The 17,826-nt window shown below is 34.8% G+C and overlaps 1 protein-coding gene across 1 annotated transcript in view; it reads right to left on the minus strand.

Annotated features, from left to right (window-relative positions):
• LOC101711908 (transmembrane protease serine 11G-like) overlaps window positions 1-17,162 on the minus strand; it is a 37,349-nt gene extending 20,187 nt beyond the window's left edge. The window contains exons 1-3 of the mRNA XM_013073947.3: window positions 16,964-17,162; window positions 1,382-1,503; window positions 439-557 (exon numbers count right to left, since the gene is read on the minus strand). Coding sequence (XP_012929401.2) covers window positions 439-557; window positions 1,382-1,503; window positions 16,964-16,971 — 249 coding nt within the window. The 5' untranslated portion in view covers window positions 16,972-17,162. The remainder of the gene's footprint in view (window positions 1-438; window positions 558-1,381; window positions 1,504-16,963) is intronic.
• Window positions 17,163-17,826: the final 664 nt, after the last annotated feature.

Raw genomic sequence — 17,826 nt, forward strand, 5'->3', positions numbered from 1 at the left:
CTATGTATTTTTCTTTGGGGCTTGTGTTTTTTTAGTCTAGTATGCGATCTTTTATATAATGTATTTTTGTAGACTTCTTGAAATAACATTGAACAGACTTGCCAGACAGAGCAAATAAAAACAAAGTAAATTTGAATTTCAGATAAACAATGGATGATTTTTTTAATACAAGTATGCTTCAAATGCTTCATGAAGATATTTTCAGAAGAATTTGAAGTTACAATGTTAATGGGCATTATATATTCTATCTGGCAACCATATGATAGACGTAATTCACTTGCTCTCAATTTACCTCTTATTATTCACAAAATTGGAAAATAGAGGTTTCTGACTCCAAACGTTGACTTATCTGTAATTCAATATACTGCCTCCTGTAACAAAAATTTTCTGCCATTTTTTTTCCTGAGTATTAATAATACCAACAAAGCTCACACTTACCTCATTATTGATTTTTTGTTTCAGGTCAGTCTTAATTTTTGAGTGTTCTACCGAAAAGTCTGGATTGTAGTCAATACTGGGAATCTGGAAGGAGGCCTGGTAATATTGAGTTGTCTGATCTGGAAGGAAGAACAGAAAAGGGTGACTTCTGTTTAGTTCATCTGAGTTGTATAAACACAAGAAGCAGAGGGATTGAGGAATATTATTGTTACGAATGGATATGCTCAGTCCCCTAAAGTTTGGTGTGCTGGAAGCTTGGCCCCCAGCATAATGGTGTTAAAAGTGATGGGGCCCAATGGGAGATGACTGGGTCCTAGCCCCAGTCATCTGACTGGCCCTGTGAGGAGATTAATCTGGTCTACAGGTGCGGGTTAGCTCTGTGAAAGTTATGAAGCAGCATGCCCTTCCCTGGTCTCTTGCTCCTTCTCATGCCTTGTCGTCCCTTCCGCAGGCACCTCACCTCTCACATCCACTCCTGTCATCACACTGTCCTCCCTGCCATGATGCACGGGACCCTCACTGTGCAGTCATCCAGGATACCTTCCAGAATCTGGGCCAAGTTAAGCTCGTTTTCTTTATGAACATCCAGCTTTGAGTATTTGGCTATAGCAATGCTAAACACACTAAGTATTAACATTTTCATAAGTTTACTTCAAAGTTAGAATTTCTATTAAAACAATTTTTGCCCTTAGCTTATTGAATATTATTACATCATAAGTAATACAGCATGTTAATTTACTTTATTTTTAAAGAAATATTATATTAACCATTCCAAATTTTCAATACTAGAAATAATACTTTTGGATAAAGGTTTATTTCTCAAATATATGCAAATTTATTCAAAGGAAAACTTCATTCTAAAATATTAGAAAATATTAAGGCTTTGAAATAAATTATTTTTGTCTTCAAATTTATAAAGTAATACAGTGAGATACATACTTACCATATTCTAAAAAATAAACAAGGGGACCAATAATTATTGCCAGAGCCAATACAATGGCTGTAGTAATTAGGACAATCATCCATGGTTTCAGTGAAAGTGTTCTTCTCTCCAGGATACCTGGCCTTTTGAGAGACAGAGAGAGAGATACATATTAAAAACAAATAGGACGGACTTGCCGGGGATTTAGCTCAGCAGCACTGTGCCTGCCTTGCAAGCACAAGGTTCTGAGTTCGATACCCGGTACCAAAAACAAAATAAAAAACAAACAACAACAACAACAACAACAAAAAACAAATAGGACTTGAAGATTGACTAATCTCCTTGGTGTAGAATTTTTTTTCTGGAATTCTTAGCTCATATTTCATTTGGTAATACAGTGTTGCTTTGGTTCACAAACTTAATTTGTTCCAAGATTCTGGAAAATATGGACACATTTGTGTTTGTGTGGGAAAGATGGCTGTGGTCCTGTTGTTACCCAATGCAAAGTTTGCAAAGAAAAACAAAACTTTGGCAAATGCTGCTGTTTGTGAACCAAGTTGTTTGCAAACAAAAGTGTTAAGGTACCACATATTTTAACATGCTTTCTATAGAATATTGAAAAAACAATCAAAAATCAAATTGGCATTCAATTTTATGTTTTCAGTTGACTACTATTTCATGTTTTCTCGTCCATAATACTAGGTGTTCTGAAAAAATGTTTTTGTAAACAAACTGATATATATTCATGTGCTTCAGATTACAATAAACCTAGAAAGTAACTTTTTAATCATTTTTATCATTCTAACATGAACAAACAGAGGTTCAGAGATTAGATTATCAAAACCTCAAAGTTAAGAATTGAGAGAACTGGAACTAGAAATAGTTCTTGTGCTGCTGGAGATTTTTCCCCACCTTTATATTTAAACCTGTAACTCCCATTTATAGAACGTGTAATCTATAATGATGTGAAAAACATGTAAAATAGGGCAGAGTTAAGAAAATAAAATAGAAGATAAGTAAAAATAATTAGCACAACTAGGAAAAGGCAGTCTAATGAAGAAACAAATAGTGATGACTCAGGACTTTGAACCCAGTAACTCTGGTATGATATAATGAGTATCTACTACATAGGGTTACAATATTTCAAGACTATGATTTTTACAAATGTTATTTCACAAGATAAGACTATATTTGTTTGAGTAAATAGAAGATCAATTTTAAGAAAAATACTAAGGCAATACAGGTAACAGTGGAATGCAAATATGGTAAAAAGCATGGAAGTAGTATGCAAATAACTGACAAATGGGAAACATTTGTGGTAACAGGGTAACACAACAATGTTCTGTTCATTCTCAGTGTTGGGACCCACAGTCTAAATGCAAAATGTGAATGAACAATTATAGAGTTGAGACAGACTCGGAGAGTGCTGACATGGATCTTCCAGAGAAATCTCATTCATAGGGGATCTGGACAGGAAAATTGTTCAGAGAGTTCAAGGTTCTGGTCACTTCTCACACCAAAGTTCTGTCCAAATTAGGAACTAGAAGGAATTCACTTTTGCTGGGATTGGTACCTGGCAGAGAAGTGTAAAGTGGGTTCTTCAATTGAAGAGATCAGTTGAATTACCCTTGTGGGGAGCAATGATCTGGTAGGACTGAGGATGCCCTGGTATCCTTGGGTCTGGGCAAAGAAGAATCTAGAGGCATTTTCCTACCCCAGAACCATCAACTTTTCAGGTAGCACCAGTTTGAGTTCAGTTGAATTTCTGGAAAGACACAGTCACTCCAACTTGCTACTACTTGTTCAGTGGCAGGAGAAGAGCATTACAATCTGCAAACACTGGAAGTATCTTTAGAAGAGCTAGGCAGAGGCAGGGGCTGATAACATACTCCTGTCCTTTATTACTAGAAGACTATGGCAATCATGAACTCATTCAGTGACATTTACTGAGCAAATGTCAATCAAGTATCTGCTAGAGATAAAAATGATTAATTCATAGCCTCCTATTTTCAGGAATGTATATCTAGAGACACATAAAGTAACTGCTATAATATAGAGTTACATGCCATTGTGAAATCATGCCCAAATTTAAACTATACTCAAAGTTTTAAATAAGGCTGGATGTGTTTTCTCAATATCTTTCTCCAAATCAGATACAGAAAACAATTCAAAAAGCCAACTTGTTTTCCAAAAAAATCCTCATCTGCAAAAAAATATGATTAGCTATTGAATTATTGCATTTTTCACACCAGAAACATCACTGGGACTGACTTACATTGTTATGTAGTGTCACAAGTCAGAAATTCTTTTAGTTTATTTCCTTAACCATGCAGATACACTCCAAAATACTTATCCCTAGATTACTTTTCTTTAAATAAAATATTTCTCCCCCTGTTTCTTTTAGTTCTAACTTAATTTTAATTTAAACAGTGACTAATTTCCATGCCAGTTGTAGACAAGTGAAAGCTTGTGCCTCTGGGTACTTGGGAAATGTTTGTCTACAAAATAAAGAATGTATCATAAAGTAGGAAACTGCTGTAAACTGTTTGCAACACAAAATCAGAATTTTGCTTGAATTGAGTTTCTTTGTTCATGCAAGAGGAGAAACAAGATTATTTACCTGGTGTCAAAATAAAATTACAAGTTTTATTCTTAAATTTGCTATGGGACAGTTCTCTCTTTACTTCTTGAATTTCCCCTTCCCCAATCCTTACAATTCAGAGAATTTAATTTAGGGAAGATTTTCTCAGTATGAGGACTAAACGGGGTCATTGTAGTGCAGGAAAATCCAGCCTTGTAGAAATCTATTGTGCAAACAAAAGAAAACCGTAACTGACCAGTCCTCACAGTATTCATCCCACCAGACAGGTGAGCAGGGACGAGTTACCCACTCATCAAGTCTGGGTGGAAAATTTTCCATGGAGTCAAAGCATTTTTGAAAAGCATTCTTCTGCTAATCCTCCTACTGTCACTGAAATCGTAAGTTGCTCTTTCTTTCCTTTTTTTTTTTGGTACCAGGGATTGAACTCAGTGTAAATTTCTGCAGTGATCCCATCTGAATTCTCATCCCGGTTCCCTCACTGTTGGCCGGCATTCATCTTCCCTGTGCCTTGGCTTCTTCTTCAGTAAAATGGGAGCAATAACATCCTCTTGTGGGATCATAACTAAGACTAAATGAATTAATGGTTTAAGTGTAAGAGCACTTACACCAATAACTGAAGTGGTAAAGACTTTAGAGTTTTGGTTGTTTTAGTATTATTATTTTCAGGCAGTCTGATTTTTCAAAAGCAGCTGAGAGTGATACCAAGGCGTCTGCACACAGATGCAGTGGAGTTAGCTGGTGGGAAGAGTGTGCTGAATGGTGGTCATCGGGCTCACGAATGTACCTGAGGTGAAGGCTGGTGCCCAGAACTGTGGCATCTGAGTAGCAAACTGCATACAAACTCTGACAAGATTGGGGGCCACATGAGGAGCCTCACAAACCCTGCTTGTCCCCGGGGAGTGTTCCCACAGACAAAAGAGATTCCAAGCTTGAGGGAGGAGGGAAATCATAGCCTATAGGAGAACCACAGGCTCAGAAACAGGCATTCTGTGGTGCACACACATTGGAGCATCCATTGGGAAAGAGTTTCTGGCAAAGATAATAAATATGGTAAAATGTGAAATAAGATGGTGGATCATCAAGTTGAAGGTTTTTACTTTATTGACCTGGGAAGAGGAAATAACTAGGAAAACGTTTTCACCATGTAAATACCAGTAGGGGGTGGAGTTATTTTTCATAACAGTGGCCTAGTAATAATGATGATCAGCATTCTGACTGCACCACCAGACACAATGAGACTTTCATAAAGTTGATGATGTGGGCACAATACTAAAGGTATGTAAAAGATTAAATGAGATTTGGCTTTTCACTTATATTTCATGGGCTGACAACAGTGGGTGCTGTTTTTATAACCTTACACAATGTAAATAAGAAAGACATAATGTTTCATAACTAGAAAGCTGACTCATGTCATAATTAAAATATGATTAACTGACATTTTAGTTGCTAAAGATTTGAAAAAGAGTAATCAAAGAGAGTGTTTCCCTTGAAAGCTTTAAATTTACTTGACTTCCCATGAGAAAAATATTTCTTGGGGGAAATTTAGAATATTGAGATAATTAGAACCTGATAAGAACCAAAAAGAATGACGGAGACCACTGGAGACAGCAAGCTGGGTCAGAGCAGCTTGTTACCAACACTTCTGCCTGTGCTACTTCTTTCTTCCTTTTCTTTCTTTTTTTTTTTTTATTAACGTTTTCAATTAAGCTTCATTTGTCATGATCATCTCTCTTCCTCTGGTCACTTAACATCAAATTTTGACCTTCACAAGATGTAAGGCTTCTTTTGAAAGTTGAAATTTGAACAAATGTATTATTTACAGATCTTTTCTAATGAATACCTTCTGTCACTGAATCTGTCCAAATAGTTTTTATTTGAAAAATAAATTTCAAAGCTTGAAAATCAACCAGAGTCTTCCTTGAGTCAGAAAGAACTCTTGAAAGAATTACTTGGAACTGCTGGAGAATTTGCCTAAGTACCTGAAAAGGAAGGGTGAAGTGGATGGTGACTTGGACAACTTTGAGGAATAAGAGCTGTGGAGAGATTTTACATCTAATGAAAATACCCCTCAAGCCTCAAGAAGCTTTTGATCTCTTCCTTTGTGTCTTTATTCTCTTTCCATTTCTTCCTTTCCTTGTTTTGATTTCTTTAACAGCTTTATTAAGATATAATTCTCATATTTGTATTTTGTCTTCTGACAAGCTGTGTGTCTTCTTTTTATCAACCTAAAGTTCAACAGTTTAAAGTATACAAATTAATAGTTTTCAGTACATTCACAAAGTTGTTCGGCCATCACTACAATCTATATTTTATGTTATTTGCTGGTTTAAAAGAGAGGGGGTCTCACTATGTTGCCCAGGATGGCCTGAGCTCACAATCCTCCTGCCTCAGCCTTCTAAGTAGCTGGGATTATAGGCATGCACATACACTCCTAACTTCACAATCTATATTTTTAACAGTTCATATTCCCAGATACATATTCCATATTTATTAACAGTCACTACCCATTTCCCCCTGTCCTTAGGGAACTAGCAATTTACTTTCCTTCTCTATAGACTTGCTTATTCAGGGCATTTCACATAAATAGAATTGTATAATGTGTGGTCTTTCATATCTGACTTCTCTTACTTAGAATGTTTTCAAAATTCATTCATGTCATAGAATGTGTCAAGACTTCATTTCTTTTTTTTTATTTTTATAAAGAATAAAACAAAATTTAATAACAAAACAATAAGAGAATAACAACAGTTAATATATCATGTATCATAATCCTAGTTACTCAGAATACAAGACATAGAGAAAAAGACTCTTACAAAGAAGAAACAGATAATAGCACAAAACTTTCAAGAACTAAGAGAAACTAGTAGTGTAAATGGAAGAAATTGGCATGTATGTTAAAATATTTTTGAAACAATGGAATAGGTAATTTGGGGAATTATTTGAACTTCTCCCAACTTCCTACTTATCTATATCTATCTTTTATTTTGCTCTTTATTTATATATATATATGTATATGTACAAATACATGTATGTATATATATATGTACATATATATTGAGTTTCTCATATAGGGGAAGCTGTGTGATATTTAAGTTTGCGTATCTGACTTATTTCATTTAACATTGTGCTCTCAAGTTGCATTGTTATTGCCAAATAATATTCCATTTTATGTATATTTCCACATTTTATGTATCCATTCATCAACTGACATACATTTGTGTTGTTTCTACTTTTTGATGATTATGAATACTGCTTCTATGAAAGTTCATGTAGTTTTTTATAGATATGTATTTTTATTTCCTTAGTGTATACATATAAGAGTAGAATGGACTGTAGAATAATTCTATTTAACCTTGCACCATTTTACCTGCCCATTAACAATGTGTAAATATTATAATTTTTTTACATTCTCACCAGACTTTTATTTTTTTCTTGCTCTCCCATAGAGGTTTTTCTCTCACTTTTCTTCCTTCTATCCATTTCTTCTGTCTTATTACTTCACTCTGTCTACCTTAGTCTGTTCGTTTCTTTTTTCTCTCTTCTTTTACTTTTTAATCATGTTTTAAAGCAGGTCTTAATGCTCTGAAGCTTGGAATGGTGTAACAGGTCCCTTTCCAGGGACCCTTTCACCAAACCAGTCTACCTCAGAACTGTGTCTCTATTTTTCTCCTCATTTCCTAACACCAGCCTACTGCAGACCTTCAATGTGTTTCATCTGGACATTCACCTTAGCCATTAAAAAATCTGTTTCCAGATAATGCCCTCTCCAACACATCATACGATGTTGTCAAAATTATTTTCCAATGTAAGTTCTGATGATGTGATGTTATAATTCAAAAACCCCAAGATATGTCTCACTGCATAGAGTGTAAATTCTTTTATCTAACTGTTCATTCATTTATTTGATAAATACAATGGCTAAACAAAAACTGCTGTGGGTTTAAATTTTTTAAAATTACAGTAAAAGACACATTGACAGTAAGCCCCTTCCAAATGTTCCTCCTCACTTTGAGCACACTTGCTCTTTGTTGTTGCCATGTTCTGAAGCAGTTCTGGTATTCTCATTGGTGAATGTCTTTACAAGCTGAGATTAAAAAAAAATTGGTGAACGCTGCTGTCAGGTGCCATTCAATGGAAAGGCAGCACGTACAGTTATTACAGTGTGTTGTCAACTACCTCATACATAGGATCTGTCACCATTCAACCACTGACTGTTCTCCAAAATCAAAATGACAATGAAAATTAAATGCTTTGAATTGATTTAGGACATTCAGGCAGCAACAACAGTGGGTCTGAAGATAAAAGAATCCAGAACTGTTTCAGAAAGTGGGAAGAATGTTGGGATAAATGTGCTCAAAGCAAAGGAGAGTATTCTGAGGAGGATTCACAGCAATGTGTCTTTTACTGCAATACATTTTTAGAACTTAAAAATTCAACATATATTTAGATCATGCCTCAAATTTATTAAGATCTCATTATGTACTGAAACCTGGTATTATTGCCTGGAAAACTGTGGTGAACAATAAAGACAATATTCCCCACTGTTGTGGAATTTACTTAATTGTTTTGATCACAAAATATAAATTCACTCCCAAGATTATTAAGATTAATTAATAAACTTTGATGTATGGAGGTGATGGGTGGGGGCATCTGGTGCAGCCTGCACAGTTGGGAGGCAGGAAGTCATCTCTGAAGAAATGCAATTAGAGCTGAGAGGTGACCTGGGAGGAAACGGTTCACGATAAACTGGGACAAGAGCAACAAGCTTCACCAGGTTCTGAGAGCTGGACAGAAGTGAGCTTGTTGTGTTCCTGGAGAAGTGAATCCAGTGTGGCTGGGCCGTGGTGAGTGCCAGGAAAGGTGAGGAAAGCCAGCCAGAGATAGACAAGGATCAAATCATGGGGGCTCTTGAGGTCTTGGCGAGCTGTGACTTATCCTAAGGACTAAATAAGACAACTGTAAATATGTGAGGGCTGTGATATAATTTACATTTTTAGAAGAAAATTCTTCCATTTGCTGGATTGAATTTACTTCTCCACACTTACTATGGAGTCCTCCCTTAACATGTGCTATTCTGTTCCTTAAACTCACTCCATCCAGTGTTTTTCTCACAACACCTACAACCAGATCTCCCATTAACACATATGCCATCCACCATGTGCTTTTGATCTATCTTATTCGTGTGCCTGTGTTCTCTGCCTTTCCACTTGTTGCTACAGTCATGTTCAGCACAGAGCTCGGCCCAGTGGCTGATAAATCATGGCTATGTCATTAGGCTGACATTGTTCTCCTTACTGCCAAGCCAGCACAATGTAAGTGAAGTAGGTATGGGATGGGGAAGTGAAAAGCCTGGATTTTAGTCTTATACTCCTACAATTAGTCTAGATCACTTTGGAAAGAAGCAGAAGTCAAGAATTAAGACAATAATCAGGCATGGTGGTAGATGCCTGTAATCTCACCACTTGGGAGGCTGAAGCAGGAAGATTATCTTGAGTTCAAGGGGTTCATAGTGAGTTCATGATTAGCCTAAAACTATGTAGTGGGACTATCTAAAAAATTATCAAAACAAAAAAAGTAAATTATCAAGATAAGATGAAAAATTCTCATGATCTGCACAATCTTGTCTGTCTGTGATCTAGCTTTTATTAAGAATGTTATACTCATGTACTTACTTCCTAAGATGAATGTAAACTTCATGTATTACAAACATGTACTAGTAAAGTAAAATTAAAAACATGAATGTTCTGTAGGTTCCTGTTGTTTCATGAGGAAGAATAAGGCTAATAGTTCATATTTAAATAGTTGTTTATTTATTCTTTGTATTTACCCCACAAACTTTATTAAGGTAAGAGCAAAATTATATATACATATATATATATATTTAAGGTTCATATCATGTTTTATAAATGTATACATTGTGAAATTGCTACCACAACCAAGACAATTAGCATATCTGTTACATCACAGAGTTGGCATTTTGTCGAGTGTTTGGTGATAACACTAAACAGCTCTTTTGTCAGCAAATCTCAAGTATATAACATAGTATAAGTCACCATACTTGACATTAGATGTGCTGAGTTGAATCTTAATCTGTTTACCAAACACTATTATGTTTCAGACACTTTGAAAGATGTTCAAAGACAACCTGATTCTATACATCAATGGGTTTCAGGATAAAGAAGTGAATTTTTACACAATATTGTGCCTGTTTCAGATAATTCTGCATAACATCTCTCATAATATGGAACAGAAAAAAAATTTTCTCCTATTACTTTTCTCTCAAGATTTTGGTCATCAGCAAAGGGGTGTTATGTTTATCAGAAAAAAGCCTGGGTTGTTTTTAGACAGAATTTCTTGGTACTTACAAGTCATGTGGTTAGACTCATGTACTGCAGCTTGAGTTATTAATTATAAGATGGAGATAATTCCCACAGAGATGTTATAAGAAAGAAACAGGTAGTTCTCACTTCAGTAAATAAGTGGTCGTGACTGACTGACTCTGTAGAACACAATTAGATGCTTTGAAAAATGTAAACAGTAGTGTTATGATCAAGGTGGTGGGGACACTACATAGAGCACTTGCCCTCTTTGGAGGTTTCTGTCAACACTGCAATCAAGGGATCACAGTCTAGATAATTCTCTTATCCCCACTTTCCTGTTACTCACTCTAACTTTTCAGCGCATAACACCTGCTAGAGGGAGACTCTGTTACTTCAGCTAAATATCAATGGCATTTGCATGTATCTGATAAGCTACCTGAAATGCTGGGGGCCCTTTCTGCCTTGCCTTGTACATTTACATTGTGTAATAAGAGTCTGAGGAAAGTGTCTGTAGAGAGTCTGAGGGCCCCAGAGAAGGCAGGGTGTGGTCCTTTACCCTTGCTCCACCTTATTCCAAATGTGTTTGGAATAAAAAAAATGGTAAGGTGTAAGGGTGAACCACAGATTTCACAAATAGTAAAATGGTGATAATTAAAAACTTTAATTTATGTAACACTTTACTGTTTAAAATTTCTGAAGTTTTTTAACATGCTCCATAACATTTGATCCATCCAACAACTATGTGAGGTTCATATAGCAAACATTATTATTTCTATTTTTAGTGGAGGCTACTGAGACTAAAGAGATTTCCCAGGAACACAAAAGTAGTAATTGGTTGAGTCCACCTCAGCTCTGTCATTTGTTTATTATTTCTCTCTGTATAGCATGGGCTAGTGAAGAATTATTACAGTTGTGACCAATGGGGCACATTAGAAAAATAGAAAGTGCAAAGCACACCCTGTGAGAGAGGCACTCTTGGGTCACATGGTGCCTATATGATAAGCAAGGCACCTTTAACACTGACTGGGCTGTGACATTCAAGACCCCAAAAGACAGAGAGGCTAGGAGATTATTATTCCTTTTTGAAAAAGCTAAACTTTTAGGTGAGGAGGGCTAATTCACTTACAAACAACACAATAAATTATTCCCATATATTTACATTGGCATACAAGTAAAAAAAAGGATAGTAAAAATACAGTTGGAAGAAAAATTAAAAGCAAGGAAATGAGATAGTATATCAAAAACTTTTTTATGAGTTTGTGAATGGAAATAAAGAGAAGTCATCTCAGTATGTGGCATCAATAGAGGAATTTTTTTTCTTGTGGATGGGATATTTTTTAGTATGTTTGCAGTGGCAAAAACTCATCAGTAGATATTCTGAAGTTGGGAGAGAGACTAGGTTCAGAATGTATTTAAATATGTATGGATTATAAAAGGTCCACCCATATGACATTTTCTTTCATATGGGTTAAATGTGGTCATGTATTAACATTTTCACATGGTTTGACATAATATATTGGGAACCTTGGGCCACTGTAAACATCCTCTTGAAAATATGAATTGATGCAGCTAGAATTGTTGGTCTGGTATGAAGAATTTGAAGGAATTTTCATCTAAAAGATCAATCACTTTCTCTCTTTGAGTAGTAGAATATGAGAGGGCAAGGCGATAGGAACTGGAAATTTGAGGAAGCTAGAGAAGCTGGAATAGTCTTTGCAGAAAACAGACAAAAGGGGATATATAAATGCAGGGAAGAGTTCAGGGCTTGCATTAATACATGCCCTTTGGACATTTGTGAAATGCTCTGGGTAGAGATGAACAAACTTTCAGATAGTTTATATTTTATCTAGAATGTAGCTAGTATGAATGATGAAAGAGATAAAGGGCAAGAGAAGGTAGTGAAGTTTAAGATGTCATTAAAGAATTTTTTAAAATGAGGAACCTAGAGATCACAAGAGAAACAAAGATAAGTGTGCATGTACATGTGTGTGTGTGTGTGTGTGTGTGTGCGCGTATTTATGAGTTGGAGGAGGCAGCTGATACATTTGAATAATTTAAAGAATTAGAAGAAAAAGTGAGTTTTTTTCAATAATCTGATGCAGGAGAGGACTGTAAGAAGGAAGTTTAGAATAGTGATAGAAGTTTAATGTTATGATTCAGATAGAATAATTCCAAGTCATGACAAAGACAGGGTGTGGATCTGAGAGTAATGTTTGAAGAGATGATTATGCAGATGAGAGATCAAGGAAATGAATAACTTCTACTACAAGCCACAAATGTTGCTTAGGGTAAATGTAAAACTAGAAGTAGAAAATGATATAGAAATGTACAGTAAGTGCAATAAATAGGGCGCCTATGATGGTAGCACTGAGGAAGAAAATGAGTGGACAGTAGAGCTGAGCAAACATCAAAGGAACAAGAGAATTTCACAAGGCCATGGAGAGTAATGGTCTAAACACTAAATCTTTAATCATGAAGTATCTGGCAGTATGGGAAAATGAGAAACCCTTAACAGAGAAGGCCATAAAGAATACTGCATCTTGAGGAAAGGACTATATTTCAATTATTCAGGGTATTATAGGGAATCATCAATGTAAAAAGAAATTTAGGATGTAGAATGTTTTGGTAATCATGGGATGCCATTTCAGGAATTGTTAAACTATGTGAAGAAAATAATTTATTTTGAGGAAATAATTATGATTGTGTGCAAAAATTAGCCAGGAAGATTGTTGTTACAGAGAATAATATTTCAAATACATTAATAAATGGAATATTTATTCCAGTGTGTGTTGAAAATTTTAAAAATAGAACACATTTAAATGAAAGATTATAGTATTTTCTGTAAAAATGCCTAACTATAAAAGTTAGCACAGATATGTTTGTGTTATGTTAACACAGATATGTTAAGATGTTAACAAAGATATGTTAAGATTTTAACACAGATGTGTTGTCTTATTTTAAATATTTATTATTAAAAAGGAAAATGTGAATGTATGTATATTTGTGTGCCTATGTTTATATAATGCATATGTACACCTTCTGATAGACTTTTTTTTTTTTTCTGGTACTGGAGATCAAACTCAGGCCCTTGTGTTTGTGAGACAGGCGGCAGCACCACTCAGCTCAATTCCCAGCCCTGACAGATTTTTAATTGTGTTTTTAAACTTGTAATTGTGCTACTTCAGAAAAAAATTGCTCTCATTCTGTTTGTGGGCCTTCTCTCCTCTCAATTTCTTTCCATCTAGTTCTACACACAATGTTGACCTCCTAGAGCCTAAGTTGTTAGCATAGAACACAAGGGAAACCTCTCACTCAAATGACAAATTTGATCTCCAAATTAAAAGCATTAGACTCTTTTCTACATTTATGTTTGCATTTGAGAAAATCCTTTTATACCTATTGTTATGAAACAAAACTTGATTGTAACAATCTACATGGGAAATAAAATCCACTGATAAGTCTTACCAAGTGAAAAAAGACACTAGCATTGTTGTGTGAGGTGAAGAGAAGTGCAAAATTGCTTAGAACCTCACTGTGGGAATGCAATCACCTAAAACATCTATTTCACAGTTACTCATTTTAGGAAAGCCTTAGGATTAAATAGCATAAGTGTATTTACACTTAATTACACCACTATAATGCAGTGGCTTACTAGGGAAGTAAAGAGGCATTTCTGTACAAAAAGGTGCCACTAAAAATGCCTGTGAAGTTCATGAGAATCAAGAGGAGAAGACTTAAACAATCAAGAGGTAATGAATTGTTGGTTGGAAATTAGTTGGATCCAAATAAATTTGAAGAATAATGAAATAGCTCAACTAATATATATGTGCCAAACATTGTAATTGATATCGGTATGTACAAAAAAGAATGATATATTTTCCTCACATTATTCACAGGTGACAAAACTAATAAAGAAAGACCTATTTGTGTAGTCCAATTGGAGAAAACTCTGACAAATTGTGGGAAGGAGAGGTGGATTTTTAACACCTTTTGTACTCATTTTGTCTTCCCCCAAGCCACAAAGCTAACAAAACCCAAATCCAATACTATAAAAATCTGTAAAATTGGCATACTGATTATCTGAATAAACACTAGGACTGTATAATTCACAAGGATTTCCAACATTGAGGGCTCAATTGAAAAATCCTTAAAATTTAAGTTTACCAAGAATATAGATACCCAAATGATTTCATGATCTGTTGACCAGATGTAGGTCTTTTGTTTTTTCCAGATATTGATTTCACTCTATTTTTTAGATTCCTTCCTTTTATCATTTGTCTGTTTATCTTTCTGCTGACTTTCTTTTCACTTTAATCAGCTATAATACAGTATTTCCAGTTATATAAACCTTAACAGAAACTTAACTCAAACTGTGTGCCCCCCAATGCCAAGCATGGTTCCAGGCGCATAATAATAGTACTTGAAAAAAATGTGTAACTATTAAAGAAATAATGGATTAATTGAATTATTTCTATTAGTATAGCATCATCAATTTTTCCATAGATTGGAGATCCTCTTAAGTATAAACAAAAATAATAATAATATAATAATAACAATCAACCTGTTTCTATTAATATGCATTTAAACAGTAAATCCTAATGTGTAATAGTTCTATAAAGTTATGAGAAATTAATGTGAAAAGTTTTTTATTTGCTTATTTATGTTGTCTTTTAACAAAATAAAACTTAATTTCTGACTATAAAGTGAGCTTGTGGAAAGTGGAACCTTTTAAATGATTGGAAAGAATTAAATCTGTTAGAGGAACTGAGTTCTAGAAATCTACTTGTGTTTAATTAAATTTTATATACAAATATCCACGTACTAATAATGAAAAATGTTATTCTGGTAATGCATTATAAGAAAAGGCATTTGTAGTCTCCTCCTAATGCTGATTATTTTGTACTAATTTACCTCCTATTTGTAGATGAAGAATTAATGTTGAATGCTGAAAAAATACTTTTTAAATATAGATGGATCAGACAGGAAAATGAGAACTAAAATGTTTAAAGTTTATTTTCTATAGACTTCTAAATCTAATTCTAATACAAAAATATTAGATAATTTATTCACTTCTCATTTTCTATGTGCTATGTAAAAATTGCTGTTAGATTTTTCTTGTTTAGTTTAAAAAGTAAAGCATTTCTACATTTCTCAGACAAAGAAATAAAAGCAGCAAACAAATATATGAAAAAATGCCCAACATCACCGGTCATTCGAGAGTTGCAGATGAAAACAACACTGAGATTCCACCTCACCCCACCAAGAATGGCTGCTATCAAGAAATCAACCAATAACAAATGTTGGTGGGGGTGTGGGGAGAAAGGAACCCTTCTCCATTGCTGGTGGGAGTGTAGACTGGTGCGACCACTGTAAAAATCAGTATGTAGATACCTCAAAGAACTAGGACTAGAGGTCCCATTTGACCCAGCTATTGCCCTGCTGGGTATCTCCCCAAGAGAATTAAAAGTGTCATACCACAGCAACGTATGTGCACCCATGTTCATATCGGCACAGTTTGTAATAGCTAAAGCTTGGAAGCAGCCTAAGTGCCCATCAATTGGTTTTTTAATAAAATGGAGTACTATTCCACCATAAAGAACAAAAAACTAGAGTCATTTATAGCTAAATGGATGCATATAGAGGCCATACTCTTAAGTGAAATAAATAGGACACACATGTGTAAATACCGAATAGTTTCTCTAGTGTGAGAAACTGACAGTGTAAACAAGGGTTAAAATGATTAAAATGAATATTGGAAAATTGGAAATAGGAAAAAAGGTCCAAAGATGAAGGGATGAAGGGAGGGGAAGGGGAAAGGAAAGGAGGGAAAGGAAAAACTATGAGAAAAGAAAAAAAATGGAAATGTCTGTGTAAATAGGGAAGGGTGGAGGGGGTGAAGGCTGCACAGATAATGGGGAAAAAAAAATAAGAACCAAGATACATCATGTACAGATACAAGCACCCAATGATAAATGTAAATGTATTGTATACGTAAAATGTACCAAAAAAAGAACTTAGGATAAAACAAGTAAAATATTTCTTACAGAATATTAAATTCTTATCTTGTTTTGAATTTTAGTTATATTTATCAATTTCAGAATGAGAGTTGAAATGTGATGCTTCTTATACAACTTAGATATTTCCTCTTTTTTTATATCAATTTAGTGCATAATTTAGGAGACTTACAAAAGAGCATTATATATTCTGAACTCTTGGGAGAGGGGAGACTCACTTTCTTTTTTGTCTCATTGTACTGCTCTAGAATTACAAATTTACTTCAAGATCTCTGCTTTTCCTCTTATCTTTCTGTGATTATCTTATTGTCATACTAAATTTTTCAATTAAAATCCAACTAAATTAAATTTTAATTTAATCCAACATTAGTTTTTTTCTTTGAATACTAAATTTAAAATCATTAGCACAGGGCAGGGAATTTAGCTCAGTGGTTTCGCCGCCTGTCTTGCAAGCTCAAGGACCCGAGTTCGGTCCCTGGTATCAAAAAAAAAATCATTAGCACAGTTTCTTGAAATACAGTATTATTAAAGTCATGTCATTATTTTCTCCAACAAAATAAGAGGGAAAAAAGATTACATTGTCAGCTCAGAATAATTTCCAATTTGAACTGGAGACCAAACTAATGGGAAAAAAAATCTTTCAAATATGAATTAACACTGAACTTACTGATACATGAGAATGCAAACTCCTCCACCTTCCTTCTTCCTTGTGATTTCTTCTCCAAATAAGCAGGATCCTGAGTATTCTTTCAGCCTTGTCAACTGACTGGAGTTAAGACTACTTAAAGATTTGAAAGAAACTAGTTTAACAAGTTGGGATGTGTAAATGTTAACCAATAGCTTGGTTTGAGGTAAAGAATCGCTTGATAAGTCTTTGTTACAGGAAATAAGAATTTCCTGGTTCTGGCTAATTAGAAAAGTGAAACAATATCAAGCTCCAAACTGAAACAACACCCTTTAGGTACTATGAGAAATGTTGTGTTTGTCTTTCGAGAGGTAGCACTCTTCCTTGTGAGTCAATACAAACCTGGTCTCAGGCCTGGTTGTTCATCTCTTTCCAGGACAATCCTGAGACAAGATCAGAGGTTTCCATGAATCCTTGGATAGACTGTGATGGATTCTCTCAGTGCCATGGTGCACATTCATATTATATCTGACCCAGTACTTCATTTGTAGCTCTTCTAAAGGAGGATCCTGCTTTAAGGTGTAAAGATTAAATTATATTTTGAACCAATTGCCATCTGAAAGGCCCTCACTAACTGGTCATCTCTTCTTTGTATGCTCTAGTTTTTAGCTATATCATCGTCTGCTTTCTTTGAGTTAGCAGTTTTCTTCTCTGTCAGTTCAATACTTTGTTCCCATTAAGTCTTTGTTCCATGTGGGGAAAGTGTCTTCTCTTCTTTGTGTTATAGTTCTCAACTCAAACTCCACCTCACTGTTGGAGTCAGGTAATGAATTAGAATCTGTCTACACTGGGTCTGTAGAATCTAATCTGAGACCTTGTATGCTAAGGTAATTCCACCAGGATTC

This window comes from Heterocephalus glaber, unplaced genomic scaffold (assembly GCF_053883595.1).
Source record: "Heterocephalus glaber isolate CG9 unplaced genomic scaffold, H.glaber_assembly_v1.0 deba00001509, whole genome shotgun sequence".
Lineage (NCBI taxonomy): Eukaryota > Metazoa > Chordata > Mammalia > Rodentia > Bathyergidae > Heterocephalus > Heterocephalus glaber.